This window comes from Nuphar pumila, chromosome 2, assembly GCF_984573655.1.
Source record: "Nuphar pumila chromosome 2, dmNupPumi1.hap1.1, whole genome shotgun sequence".
Taxonomy (NCBI): domain Eukaryota; kingdom Viridiplantae; phylum Streptophyta; class Magnoliopsida; order Nymphaeales; family Nymphaeaceae; genus Nuphar; species Nuphar pumila.
The window spans coordinates 17,322,028-17,335,877 of record NC_143250.1 but is presented as its reverse complement, the minus strand read 5'-3'; the positions used below and the strand labels follow the sequence as shown (position 1 = coordinate 17,335,877).

Sequence of the window (13,850 nt, the reverse complement as noted above, 5' to 3'; positions counted from 1 at the left end):
TGAGCCCCCACCCTTCCTTTTTGTCACTGCTGCTTACCACTATCAAACCACCCACAACCCAACCAAACCACACCTCTCCCTCTCTCTCAATGGAGAAGAAAGCGGAAGATGATGGGTCTCATCATAATGATAGAGAAGTCAGCTCCACTGAATTTCCTCCAGAATCCTCCGATCAACCGGTACCCTTCTGAGCTTCTTCACCCGTTTTTGTCATGATTCTTTGGTGGTTTTGAATGCCAGATGTGAAGAATTCCGTGTTTGTTTAGATTGATTTCTTTGTTGTTCTCTTGATTGGAGAATTCTGATTTTGTTCAGTGATGAAAGCTTGGTTGTTGTTTTTTTCTTCTTTTGGGGGGATTATGATTATGGGCTTTCTGAATGGATGTAATGTTCATCATGAATGGAATAATTGTGAAAAACATCGTTTCTTTCTTGTGAATTTATCGAAATGCTGCTGAGTTCATTCTAAAAGATGTCCTGGGATGCCGAATTTAAAGGGCGGAAATGGTTTGTTCCTTGATAATAAGGATTATTGTCTAGAACCCATCTTACAGATGAAAAGAGAGAAGAATGTGAAACACTTAAGAAAATGACAGTGTGAAATGCCTGTTGTGTTTTGATTCCACTGTTTAAGTATCTGTGACAGTGAATTTCTATTAACGAATTCAATTTGTTGGAATTTGATCTATGTTTGCATTATATAAGGGAAGGGTTTTGTAGTAGATATCCGGGACGTTAAAGTTAATTAAGTGATTCTTAAGATGCCAATAAATAGGAATTTTCATTAGCAGGTTAGCCTAGCCGATATTTGTATTTCATGAGTTCTCTCTACCATGTGCTGCCTGTACCAGCCAAATTTTCAATGCTGTTTAGTAACAAAAGTATTGTTAATTCTTCGAAGTACTTGATTCTTATGCCACCATCATTGATAAAAAAAATAGCTGCTCTGCACTCAGCCGAGTGGAGTCCTCTTGACTCGTCATGGGTTTGCTTGCAAAGACGCCAACATTAGTATGTGACCATCTTTTCAGTTTCATAAAAATGTGATCTCTCATATGGAGGCACTGCTTTTGATCACTCCTTTGGAATAGATTGGAGGAATCGAGAGGGTAGGTTGATGATGGCGGTTAGGGGCATTTAGGCAACTGGAAATTGGAAGGATTTAATATGTTGATGATCACTAAACTCTTGTTAATTTTGATTTATACAAGAACAATTGCCTTCCTAGTACCAGCCAAAGTCCTTTTTTTCTAAACATTCAATAATTGTAATTGATTAGGCACCTTTACTTGTTCACGGTTGATTTTGGTCGCAGACCCAAAGGCTTCATCTGTTCTTGAGGACCCAATGAGTTGGCATCTTCTCCAGACCATAGTCAGCAATATGAAAAAAGACAAAAAATGATCAAAGTGTGAAAAGAGATTTAAAATGTTCTACACTAAAAAAATCAATAAAAAATGACACAAGAAAATAAACTGTCAATAATGGGCAAATATTATGTACACATCTAACTTGGTTAAATTGTTAATAACAAGGTCAAAAAAAGGCACACACATGTGATAGGCACATATTTATATTAGTAATGATAGGGCGCTTCGGGTGCACCGACACCCATCTAGCTAGAAACGATGGGTGTAGGTTGCATCTTCTCAATTAGACGTCATAGATGTATCTAACATAGTTTGTTTCACAGGATTCTTACCTCATATCAAGTTTTTTGGATGTAAAAATGTGATTTTTCAAGTCATGAAATTTTGGCACATTTGGGCCATTGATCTTTAAAGATCCTAAAAAATCTACATGCATATCACAATCTCATGATCCGAGATTTGTTTCTACTAAGCAATATATGTAAATTATATCTATAAGGTTTGATTGACATAAAAACTCAAAAAATATGAAAAGTTATGGTTTCTACAAGGTGTGTGTAGGGGCCTTCGGAGCACCCTATCATCATCCATTACTAGTATTTCCAAAAGAGTTCTTAAAGTTTCATATTTATTTTGTGCCGATCTGGTATAAACTGGATTGCCACCATGAAGTTTTGCTGCTTGCCATGAACGTATTTTTCATACATTAGACAATATTGAATACTGACCAGGATGTGGAAATGCCTGAAAGAAAGTCTTTTATTCTTATCTTGCATTTGTGTTCTCTCCTCTGGCATTTGTCACACCAAGGGTTTTTTATGGCATAATGGCAGTTAAGTGGATATGATACTTCATAGGAAATTTTTGACAACCTTGACCGAATAATCTACATGTCCATATTGATAAAACTTTTGTCTTTTGAGATTCATGAATATGATCGAAAGGGTGCTGATTGATTTTTCAGGTTCATGAAAACGAAATAATTAGCGAGCCCACTTCAGCTCCCCATCCAAGGCGGCCAAACCTTTCTCTACAAATACCTGAAAGATCCCTTGAAAACCTAAGTCCAACTTCTGTCAGAATAAATGTGACCCCAACACCCAGCCCTGTTTCTGCAAGATCAAACCTCCCACCTAGGCCAAGTTCTGTTAAAGGCAAATCATCCTTTAGAAGTCTGTTTCCTCAGAGGAGTTTCATGACTAAAGTTCCAACACCAGATTGCGAGAAAGCAGTTCTGCTCATGCCTGGAGCTTTATCTGAAGAATCACAAGAAAAAACTTCTACTTCAAGGTCCTTTTCTCTGACCAAGGTATTTTTGCCTTCAATAAAGAAAACACATTCATTACCTGTGACACCAGTTGCAAATTCAGATGCTGAGTCACTACACGGAAGGGATGCAAGGGACAATCCTATTTCAGTTGTAAGCTTTTTTCTTGTTTTTTATTCAATTTTCCTCCTCTGCTTCTTGCTTAATGAATGTTTACAATTTATATTACAATGAACAATTTAAAATGGACTTCCCTAGTCATTGGATATGTTATTTATGGGTTTTGTTCTCTGTTGATGGTTTTTGTATTTTCTGGCTACATGGTGAAGGTTGTTGATACCTTCTGTAGACTGCATAATCATCTCAACACCTCATATCAAACTTTGGATGACCGACACTATGTATATAGGGATGTATGTACTTCTTTAAAGGCACATTTGTCTAGTGTGGAAGAGAGCACAGAGCCCTCTGCATGGTTTTGTTTTGTTGGGGTGGTGGAGGTGTGTGGGGAGGGTTATGAAAGTATCTTCAACAAGATACTAAGATCAAGACCTTAATATTCTTGATAACAAATATGTGCACACATGCACAATAAGAACACTTAGAATACTTGTGCACAAAAGCACAAATCAATCTCACAAAAGCACTAAAAGAATAAAATGCTTTATTCAATGCTTGGGTTTTGACCCAAAGCCATGCCTAATACAAGAATGAGGGCCCATATTTATAGGGCATTAGTGGGCCTTGGAAGGGGCTCCACACATAGTTGTTGGAGCCCCTCCAACGGTAAGTATAACTTTATCTAATAAAAAGAAAAAGAATATAATGAAAAAGAAAAAGAAAATACAAAAAAGAATTACAAGCATATTCACGAAAAAGAATATGCGTTAAAAGACTAAACTACCCCTATGGCTATCAATAAAAAAAAATATTTTATATATATAATAAGTAGATACATATACATATATATAATATATGTATATGTATTATCTTATATATATAAAATATATATTGGAGTACATGAAATTGATTACATAATTTAACACTCCCCTCAAACTTAGGGCACGATGACCGAGAGTTTGCCAAAGAGGAAGTTGAATCGCGGAGCACACAAAGCTTTAGTGAATAAATCTGTCAGCTAATATTCTGACGTGATATATAGAAGGTCAATGACACCTTTTAGATATGCCTCACGAACATAGTAACAATCCATCTCTATGTGTTTAGTCCGTTCATGAAAAGTGTGATTTTTAGCAATATAAATCGCACTTTTGTTGTCACAACATAGCTTGGTGGACTCTTCTATTGTGATCCCCATGTCTTCTAGCAACTGATGGATTCATACAATTTTTATGGTAGTAGTCGCCATGACATGATATTCGACTTCAGTTGATGATAGAGACACTTTTTGCTGCTTCTTACATCTCTACGAAATCAGTGAGTCTCTTAAGAACACAAAAAAACCAGTGGTAGAGTGACAATTATTTGGGTCACCTCCCCAATCAGAGTCAGTATACAACAACAACAACTACTACGCCTTCATCCCAAAACAATTGGGGTCAGCGATATGAACCAGCAAAAAAAATCATTCTGGGTCTTCCATATGAATCCTTCTCCTCCAATCATTTCTATCCAATGCCATGTCCTCGGTGAGGTTCAAAGCATTCATATCCTTTCCTATCATCTCCATCCAAGTCTTCCTAGGCCTACCCCAACCTCTTTTAACTAATATATTCTCCCATTTCTCCATCCTTCTAACTGGAGCATCATTAGGCCTTCGCCGAATATGTCCAAACCACCGTAAACGATTCTCTCTCATCTTATTTTCAATGGGTGCAACGCCTACCTTCTTACGTATCTCCTCGTTCCGAATCTTATCTTTTATTGTATTTCCACACATCCATCTAAGCATACACATCTCAGCTACACTCATTTTTTGAATATGATGTCTCTTGGCAGACTAACATTCTGTACCATATAGTAAAGCGGGCCTAATAGTCGTCCTATAAAACTTTCCCTTCAACCGCAATGGCATTCTATGATCACACAACACTCCAGTTGCACTTTTCCATTTCATCCACCCAACCTTTATCCTATGATTTACATCTCCATCAATTTCTCTATACTTTTGAATGATAGATCCCAAATATTTGAAACAATCATCCACCGGTATTTCTTGCTCACCAAGCTTCACTACACTCCCATCACTACTTCGATGCTTACTAAACCGACATTCCATATATTCTGTCTTACTCTTACTCAACTTAAAACCTCTTGCTTCCAATGTCTGTCTCTATAATTCTAACTTAGCATTAACCCCAGCTCTAGACTCATCAATCAAAAAATATCATCAGCAAACAACATACACCACGACACATTTTCTTGAATTGATCTCGTTAGCTCATCCATCACTATAACAAATAGGAAAGGGCTTAAAGCAGATCCTTGATGTAACCCAACCGTTATAGGAAAATTGGTTGTCACCCCTCCCCAAGTGCAGACATTGGTTACTACTCCTTCATACATATCCTTAATTATACTAATGTACATGAGAGAAACACCTTTCTTCATCATTGTCCACCAGAGAACGTCCCTAGGTACTCTATTGTATGCCTTCTCCAAATCAATAAAAACCATATGCAAATCTTTGTTCCTCTCTCTATTTCTCTCAATAAGTTGTCTAAGAAGATGTATAGCTTCCATAGTTGATCTTCCAGGCATAAAACCAAATTGATTCTCCGATATCGTGAAAACCTTCGTCAACCTAGACTCAATCACCCTCTCCCAAAGTTTCATAGTATGACTCATGAGTTTTATACCACGATAGTTTGTGCAATCTTGTATATCACCCTTATTCTTATATAGAGGCACCAAAGTACTCTTCCTCCACTCATTAGGCATCTTATTTGGCCACCAAATCTTGTTAAAAAGATTTGTCAACCATTCTAAACCTTTCTCTCCCAAGCATTTCCAAGCCTCAATAGGTATACCATCTGGGCCAACTGCCCTTCTTGATTTCATTTTCTTCAAAGCCTCTGCAATTTCTTTCTTTTGAATCTTGTGTATGAAGTCACGATTTATCTCATGAAAAGGAATGGACAAGTCTCCAAAATCCTGGGCATGACTTCCATTAAATAACTTATCAAAATAATCTTTTCATCTCTCCTTAATCTCCTCATCTTTCACTGAAACCCTTTGTGTTTCATCTTTGATACATCTAATTGTACCCAGATTCCTCGATTTCCTATCTCTCATCTTTGCAAGCCTATAAATATCCTTCTCGCCCTCTTTGGTATCCAACTTGTCATAAACCTCCTTATATACCTTATCCCTCGCGTTTCGAACTACTTTTTTAGCTTCCTTCTTTGCTATCATATACTTCTCAAAATTCTCATTATCACGACTCTTACTTAGATTTCTATAACATTCTCTTTTAACCTTAATAGATAATTTGACATCCTCGTTCCACCATGATGTATCCTTACCTAGCGGTGCACCGCCTTTAGACTCACCCAATACCTCCTTAGCCACCTTTCTCATGCCACCCGCTATCTTATTCATATTGATTCTGAATCCTCCTCGAAACACCAATCAGCTTCCTTAACTACCTGCTCTATAAACATTCTTTGTTTAGCTCCTTTCAGTGCCCACCACTTAATTCTAGGATCTATCCTATGTCTATCCCTTTTACGGCATTGTCTAATTCTAAGATCTAAAATTAAGACTCTATATTGTGTAACTACACTTTCTCCCGGTATAACCTTACAATCGATGCAACAACCCCTATCTCTCTTTCTAAGTAGGAAAAAATCTATCTGACTCGTATTAACCCCACTTTTAAATGTTACTAGGTGAGACTCCCTCTTCCTAAACCAAGTGTTTGCTAAGATCATATCATAGGACAAACCAAAATTTAAAATCCTTTCTCCACTTTCGTTTCTTTCTCCTATACCATAGCCTCCATGGATACTCTCAAATCCATCCCTACTAATGCCTACATGTCCATTAAGGTCATCGCCGATGAAAAACTTTTCACTATAAGATATCCCTTGTACTACTCCATCTAAATCTTCCCAAAATTGATGCTTAATGGAATCATCTAAACCTAGTTGAGGTGCATAAACACTAATAATATTAATAATATCCATACCTAATACTAATTTAATAAGTAAAATCCTATCACCCTTCCTACGGACCTCAACTACATTATCTATAAACTTACGACTCATAACAATCCCTACTCCATTCCTATTTCTATTTATTTCTGTATACCAAATCTTATATCCCTGAGGTTCTATCACTTTTGCCTTTTCACCTACCCATTTGGTCTCTTGTAGACATAAAATATCAATCTTTCTCCTACACATAACATCTACTAACTCTACCAACTTACCAGTTAAAGACCCTATGTTCCAAGTGGCTAACCTAATTTTATGGTCTTGGACTAACTTCTTTACCCCCACCCATCCAACAAAGTGAGGGAACCCTTGCCTATTTGACACCACACCCGGGCGCTGGTGTGACGCGTCGCTTCCGGGCGACGACCTAGCAACCTTTGCCCATTTATCATTGCCTCCGGGCCTATAGAGTACAACGCGTCGCTCAGTAGGGAACACCCCAACGAAATTCTCATATTGGTTCATATTCATAGGGTATGACTAAGTTTTTTATGCTAGCTGTCATTGGCCTACCGCAACCCTCCTCCTTTATCCAGGCTTGGGACCGACAGTATATAACTAAACAGTTATACACAGGCGGAGTTAAGGAAAATCAGAGTCAGTATTAGCAATTAATTTTAAAACAGAAGAGGACAAAAAACTCCCTTATTTAGAGTACCCTTTATGTATCTTACGACTTGCAAGATGACACTCATGTGAACTGATGTTGGTGCATGCTGGAACTGGCTTGCAGTATGATCTGCATGAGAGATATCTGGTCTGATAATACTCAGATACATCAACGATCCTAGAAGTTGTCTGTAGGGAGTAGAATCAGAAAGAGAAACACCATCATCAATCTTTATTTTAGCTCCTACTATAGCAGGAGTTTCGCAAACCTTTTCATCCGTAATACCTGACCTATCAATGATCTCAGAAGCAAGCTTAGTTTGAGATAAGAAATACCCTCTATGAGAGTATGTTACTTCAATACCCAAAAAATAAGTTAGAAAACCCAAATCAGACATTTCAAATTTATCTTTCAAAATTGATTTCTTGCTCTTAACTCCATTAGAATCACTACCAGTGATGAGCATATCATCCACATACAACAACAAGATCACAATCCCTGCATTGGATTTTCTAACAAACAAAACAGTATCAGTAAAACAGGATGAAAATCATTTTCTAATATTACAGAATCAAACCTATCATATCAAGCCTTGGGAGCTTGTTTCAAACCATAAAGTGCTTTCCGAAGGCGAAACACTTCTCCTTTGGGGGCCTCCATTCCGGGTGGGTCATCCATATAAACTTCTTTATTCAGATCACCATTTAGAAAGACATTTTTAACGTCCATTTAATAGATGTTTCACTTGTTGATTGAAGCAACAGTTATGAGACACCGGACAGTGACCATTCGAGCCACAGGGGCAAAGATTTTCTCATAGTCAATCCCATATTCTTGACTATACCCCTTTGCAACTAATCGAGCCGTATATCTCTCAAGGGATCTATCACTCTTAGTTTTAACCTTAAATACCCCTCTACACCCTATTGTTTTCTTACCCTTAGGAAGGTCTTGAAATTCTCACGTCTTGGCTCTTTTCAGGGCTCCGAGTTCATTTTCCATCTCAACTATCCATACAGAACTTTTTCGTGCTTCCTCAAAGTTTCTAGGTTCTACGTAAGAATGGATGACATTAAGACATGATTTATATTTGGGTGAAAAAGAGTCATACGATATGAACCTAGAGGGAGCTTTCCTATGTCTTTCGGTCTTACATAGGTTCTCCTCACCTTGAGGAACAATCTGACTATCATTATATTTTTCAAGAGCACTTCGAAAGGCGTTTCTATCTCTATGAACATAGGTGATGAGATCTCTAGATGGTCCCTTATCAATATGTTGATCAGAGGAGAGCAAATGAATGATTTCCTCAATTTCATTATCACTTGAGTCATTCTGACTTGACTCATTATCATTAGTATCATCATCTTTGGCTAACAGTTCAAATAGAAAAGAATAGTCTACATTCTCATTATGTGATTCTGGGCTTTCAAAGCCACTAAGATTTTCCAAAAAACTCACATTTTTGGAAGCATACAAATTGTCATTTTTAACATCATAACATTGAAAACCCTTTTGGGTTTCCGAATAACCAAGAAAGGCATAAGGAATGGCTTTTGGAGAAAACTTATCATTTTTATCTGTAAGGACAAAACATTTACATCCACAAACCCTTAACCTGCTATAATCAAGTTCTTTTTCGTATAACTTTTCAAAGGAAGAAATTTTATTCAAATTTTTTGATGGAAGTCTATTTATGAGATAGACTGAAGTAAGGGTTGCCTCAGCCCAGAGTTTCTTTGGGATGTTTTGCGAAATGAGCAAAGTTCTAGTTGTTTCAATAATATGCTTATGCTTTCGTTCGGCTAACCCATTCTGTTGTGGGGTTTTCGAACAAGATTTTTGATGGAGAATACCATAATTTTCAAGATAACTCTTGAATTCATTTGAAAGGTATTCACCTCCAGAATTGGATCTAAGAATTTTTAAACTTCCATTGAATTGATTTAAAATCATCATATGAAACGTTTTAAACGTTGAAAAAACTTCATGATTATGTTTAAGAAAGTATATCCAACAAAACCTAGTATAATCATCCACGGAAATTACATAATATGAGAATCCTTTTTTAGATATCACAGGAGCGGGACCCCATACATCAGAATGAACAATTTCAAAGGGTTCTGCTGAAAACATGACTTTTCATCTTTCTAAGGATACATTCATTACATACAAAATTTTCTTTACAAAGATGTTTAATAAAAGGCAAATAAGAGATTTTAACAATGTTAGGATGTCCCAATCTCTTATGTCATACACGAATATCTTTATTTTGAATAACATTACAAAATTGATTCTTGGGAACTTGGAGACAATCAACGTAGTAGAGGTCTCCTCTCCTAGAGCCTTCCTCAATCAATCTCCCAAATCGGCGATCCTGAATTCAACATTTATTAGAAGAGAATTTTATATCGTAACCATGGTTCGAGAGTTGAGAGATCAAAAGTAAATTTAAATTTAGTTTTGGTATAAGACAAATTTTTGGAATAAAAAAATCTTGTTTTTCAAAATTGCCTATTCCTTTAATTTCAAGAGGTGTTTCATCTGCCGTTGAGACAAAAGATGGAAGAGAGTTTTTAGAAAATTCAGAAAGAGAACAAACACTTGAGGTCATATGAAAAGATGCGCCGGAATCTAAAAGCCAAGATGTCTTACGGGGAGGTGAGGAGGTAGACATAGCGGCTCCGGAAATTTCTCCCTTGAGAAGAGGTTGTAAAACTTCTACGATATGTTGAAGAGAAAGAAACCCATTTAATGATGATGGTCGTTCCTCCGGTTGAGATGACATAGTCATTGCAAGAAATTTCTTCCATTTTGGGCAAATAGGCTTAATATGCCCCAGACCTTTACAAAAATGATAATTTAACTTGCTATAGTCTCTTTTTTCATATCGATCATTTCCTCCTTGACTTTGATTCTTGAAATGATGAGGTTTGTAGGCCTTCACATTATTCTCCGGTCTTGGCACAACATTCACCCCTTCATAATCTTCTTGAGTAGAAGAGGTAGCAAGAATGCTAGAATTACTCTTACTAATTCTCATACGGGTTTCCTCCCCACTTAATTTAGTGATAACATCTTCAATTGAGGGAGATGTGAAAGCGGAGAGAAGAGATGACTGAATTTGTTCAAATTCGGGTCTAAGTCTATTTATGAAATTAAAAAAATGATCTTCCTCAAGTTGTTTATGTCGTAATTCGATCGCTTCACCACTCCACTTTGGTTCAAGCATAGCAAGCTCGTCCCAAATGGGAGCTAACTCGACAGAGTATTCCCGAATAGTCATCTCATTTTGTTGGAGGGTCAATGCCCTCTTTTGGAGATAATATTTGTGTGACAAGTCTCTTGAAGTATACATTTTTTCAAGATATACCCAAGCTTCAGAAGCTTTTTTGAACTTAATAATGTTGCCATTGATCTTTGTTTCAACGGATGAAAAAATCCAAGACAAGATCTTGAAATTTTTCATCTCCCATTCGTCATGCTTTCTTGAATAATCTTCAAGAGCCCTTTGTGTAACGCCCCAAATTCATCACAAAATTTTGAACCATTTTTTTTTTTGTTGAAACACACGATAGATTTGGGCTCGTTACAAACAAATAACTGAACAAACCATCATATTGAAAATTCAAGTTCATAGTTTAGGAATCAGTAGAATAAGTCTCAAAACATAACAAAACAGCCCCAAAACCAAATCCCTAGAGCAACACACTCGTCGAGCCTTGTCCAACGCCTCGCCATCAATCAAAACCTGTAACATTTTCAACGGAGAGGTTAGCCTCTCAAAGTACGATAGTAAAGATCAAAGCATATGAAAACATGGCATTAGAGAAATCATTTGTACGTATATAAATATGTTCAATTATAAATTCATTTTTTTTTCCACGTTGTCCCTGGTCCACAAAAGTTAAGGTTAACCATTAGTCAAAAGTCAAGCCATCAATTCCAATAGTCACATACAGAGGACTGCGGTACCCACAGCCGTTGCTCCCACTAGGGCGATACATTGATCGGGAGGTCCCATAGTGAGCCTTTCATATTGAGCTCAGTCAGTAGGGCTAGTCATCGGGCTTTCCCGTGTAACTACCCAGGTCCCCCTAGGACAACCGGGCTGGGTGGACCGAGGAGACGCCTTGCTCTCCAAACAATATAACAGAAATCCCGGAGCCTGGTACCACCTACCCTCTCCGTAGGCAAACAGAAGTCCTGACTTATTATACTCCCTCAGGAGGAGTTTCACTTCCCCATTTAGGGTACACGACATATGTACAACTTGGTCCAGGGTACAAGGAATAAGGTGTTTTCACAAACACAAGAGATTTATATTCCCTTTTTTTTTCGTGCACTTTATCCAAACACCCCCATACAAATAGCCATTGAGATTTTGTTTCAAACTTACTACTTTTATATCTGAACCAGAATGAAACTCTTTCAAATATGCAAAACCTGTACCAGAGATTGAAAAACATCAACTTTGGTCATTTTAACATAGACTCGTCAACAACCTAGTCAATCGGTCATAAATAAAAAAATTACACCTTTCAAAAACTTTTTTAACAGTTTAAATCTGTCCAAAACAGGATATCTCTTGATAGACTTCTAAAAAGACTATTTTTGCTGAAAGTTAGAACTCAAACCCATTCAATATCACTCAGGGACCCGTTAACGGACGTCTCGATGATTCCAGAATGCTCATACATGCCTAAAAATTCCATCGGATCACGGAGATTTGCATGTCACAAGTTGACCTAGGTTATATTCTTGTTTATACAGTCTGGCAAAAACCAGTATGTCATTAACCATGTATGACCAGAATCTGGTATGTAATCAAGTTATCAATGCCCTGCCATGCTACATCATCTACCAGCACATGTGATTGATATAATACCAAACCATCTAATAAGATAATACAAGGCATTGGTATTCACTAATGCACTATTGGTTTTTTTTTAACTCACGGCTACACAAGAAATTTATACTCATAAAAAAAAAACGTTATGTCATAATCTGTCTAAACTAGATATCTCTTAGTAACCTAAAAAAAAAGGCTATACACATACTTTATTTGTTTTCTGAAATTTAGAAATTTCATTCTTCACTCAGTTTCGTATTCAAGTTTTCATCGAAAACTATATACACATGTATAAAACTTGAATCTGGTCCGAAGTCATGAAATCAAGCCACTGTTGTGTTAACCATCCACCATCATATATTAGTTACACAGTACTAAGCCATTCCACAACGTTGATAAAATGCTTGCCTTCCCTAATATGTAATAATAATAATATCTATATTTAATACATGTTTGCAACCACTCCTCTGTACAGATTTGCATTATTAGAATACCTACATGACGTCAAACAAGGTAGTCTAACTACACCTAACATCAAACCAAGGTCTTATGTTCTTATTATTTTTTTTTTCTATGTTTATGGACATCTGTACCAATGTAGACATATGTGTACAAAGTCACCAACATACTGGAAACACCCACTAGCATTTGGTCTAGTATCCATTAAAGTGTAAGTTCAGATTTCTATTTTTCATTCTTTTGAAAACCAAATGTTTTAAATGCAGATTTAAATTTTCTAAAAAAAAAGAACTCTTGTTCGTATACATGCTACACATAATCATAAGCCTCAATCTAAACTGCCGTACCTTTTTTTTTCTTCCAAATCGAGCTCCGGTTCTTCGATTCCCTATGCAAGAAGATGACGAACAACACGTTTAGTTGCACAAGCTTCTCTGTTGATCTCAAATTCTTTTTTTCCCCCTCTCTCTTTTTTTTTTTTTTAAAAGCTTGTTTGAGGATGCAGTCCACGTCTCCTTCTCTCTTTTACAACAAAACAAATCCCTTTTTTTTTTGTTTCAACGTTACCTCCTTTTCACCACTATCTCTCTCTTCCTTTCTGGTCACCTTTCCTTTAAGTTGTTAATTTTATGAGTCAACCCAATCTTCCAGCCACCTCCTTTCCTTATGCTAGCCATCTAATAAATTCTTTTTACTAACATTCCTTGCTACAGTAGCTCTCTTTCTAAATAAAGTTTCCAAAACGTGTGCTACTTACCTCCTTAAAATCCAACCCTCTATCTTCACCTACTTAAATTAGGGGTCATTAAATCACTAACCAAATCCACCTTTTAATTAATTGTTTTTAATAACTTAAGACAAAGAAGGAAAGGGATTTTACTATTCCAATCATGCTGGCCAGAATCGTTATTTTATATCTATGCCTTATACTCATAAACCTTAAAGGCGATTTTGCCCATCAATGGTCGATCCATGTAAAAATATACATGTACAGAAAAATATGAGAACTTAACCTTAACATTTAAATTCAAAATAAATAAAAAAAAAAACAAAAACAAAAACAACGAACACTGGGTTTTTACACTTTGTCTTTCTTCCCCTTCAAGGATCTTAC

The 13,850-nt window shown here is 36.6% G+C and overlaps 1 protein-coding gene across 2 annotated transcripts in view; it reads left to right on the top strand.

Annotated features, from left to right (window-relative positions):
• LOC149844908 (uncharacterized) overlaps positions 1 to 13,850 on the top strand; it is a 29,490-nt gene continuing 15,640 nt past the window's right edge. For both annotated transcript variants that reach the window (XM_089995360.1, XM_089995361.1), the window contains exons 1-2: positions 1 to 179; positions 2,335 to 2,790. In XM_089995360.1, the coding sequence (XP_089851486.1) occupies positions 90 to 179; positions 2,335 to 2,790 (546 nt within the window). In that variant the 5' untranslated portion in view covers positions 1 to 89. The remainder of the gene's footprint in view (positions 180 to 2,334; positions 2,791 to 13,850) is intronic.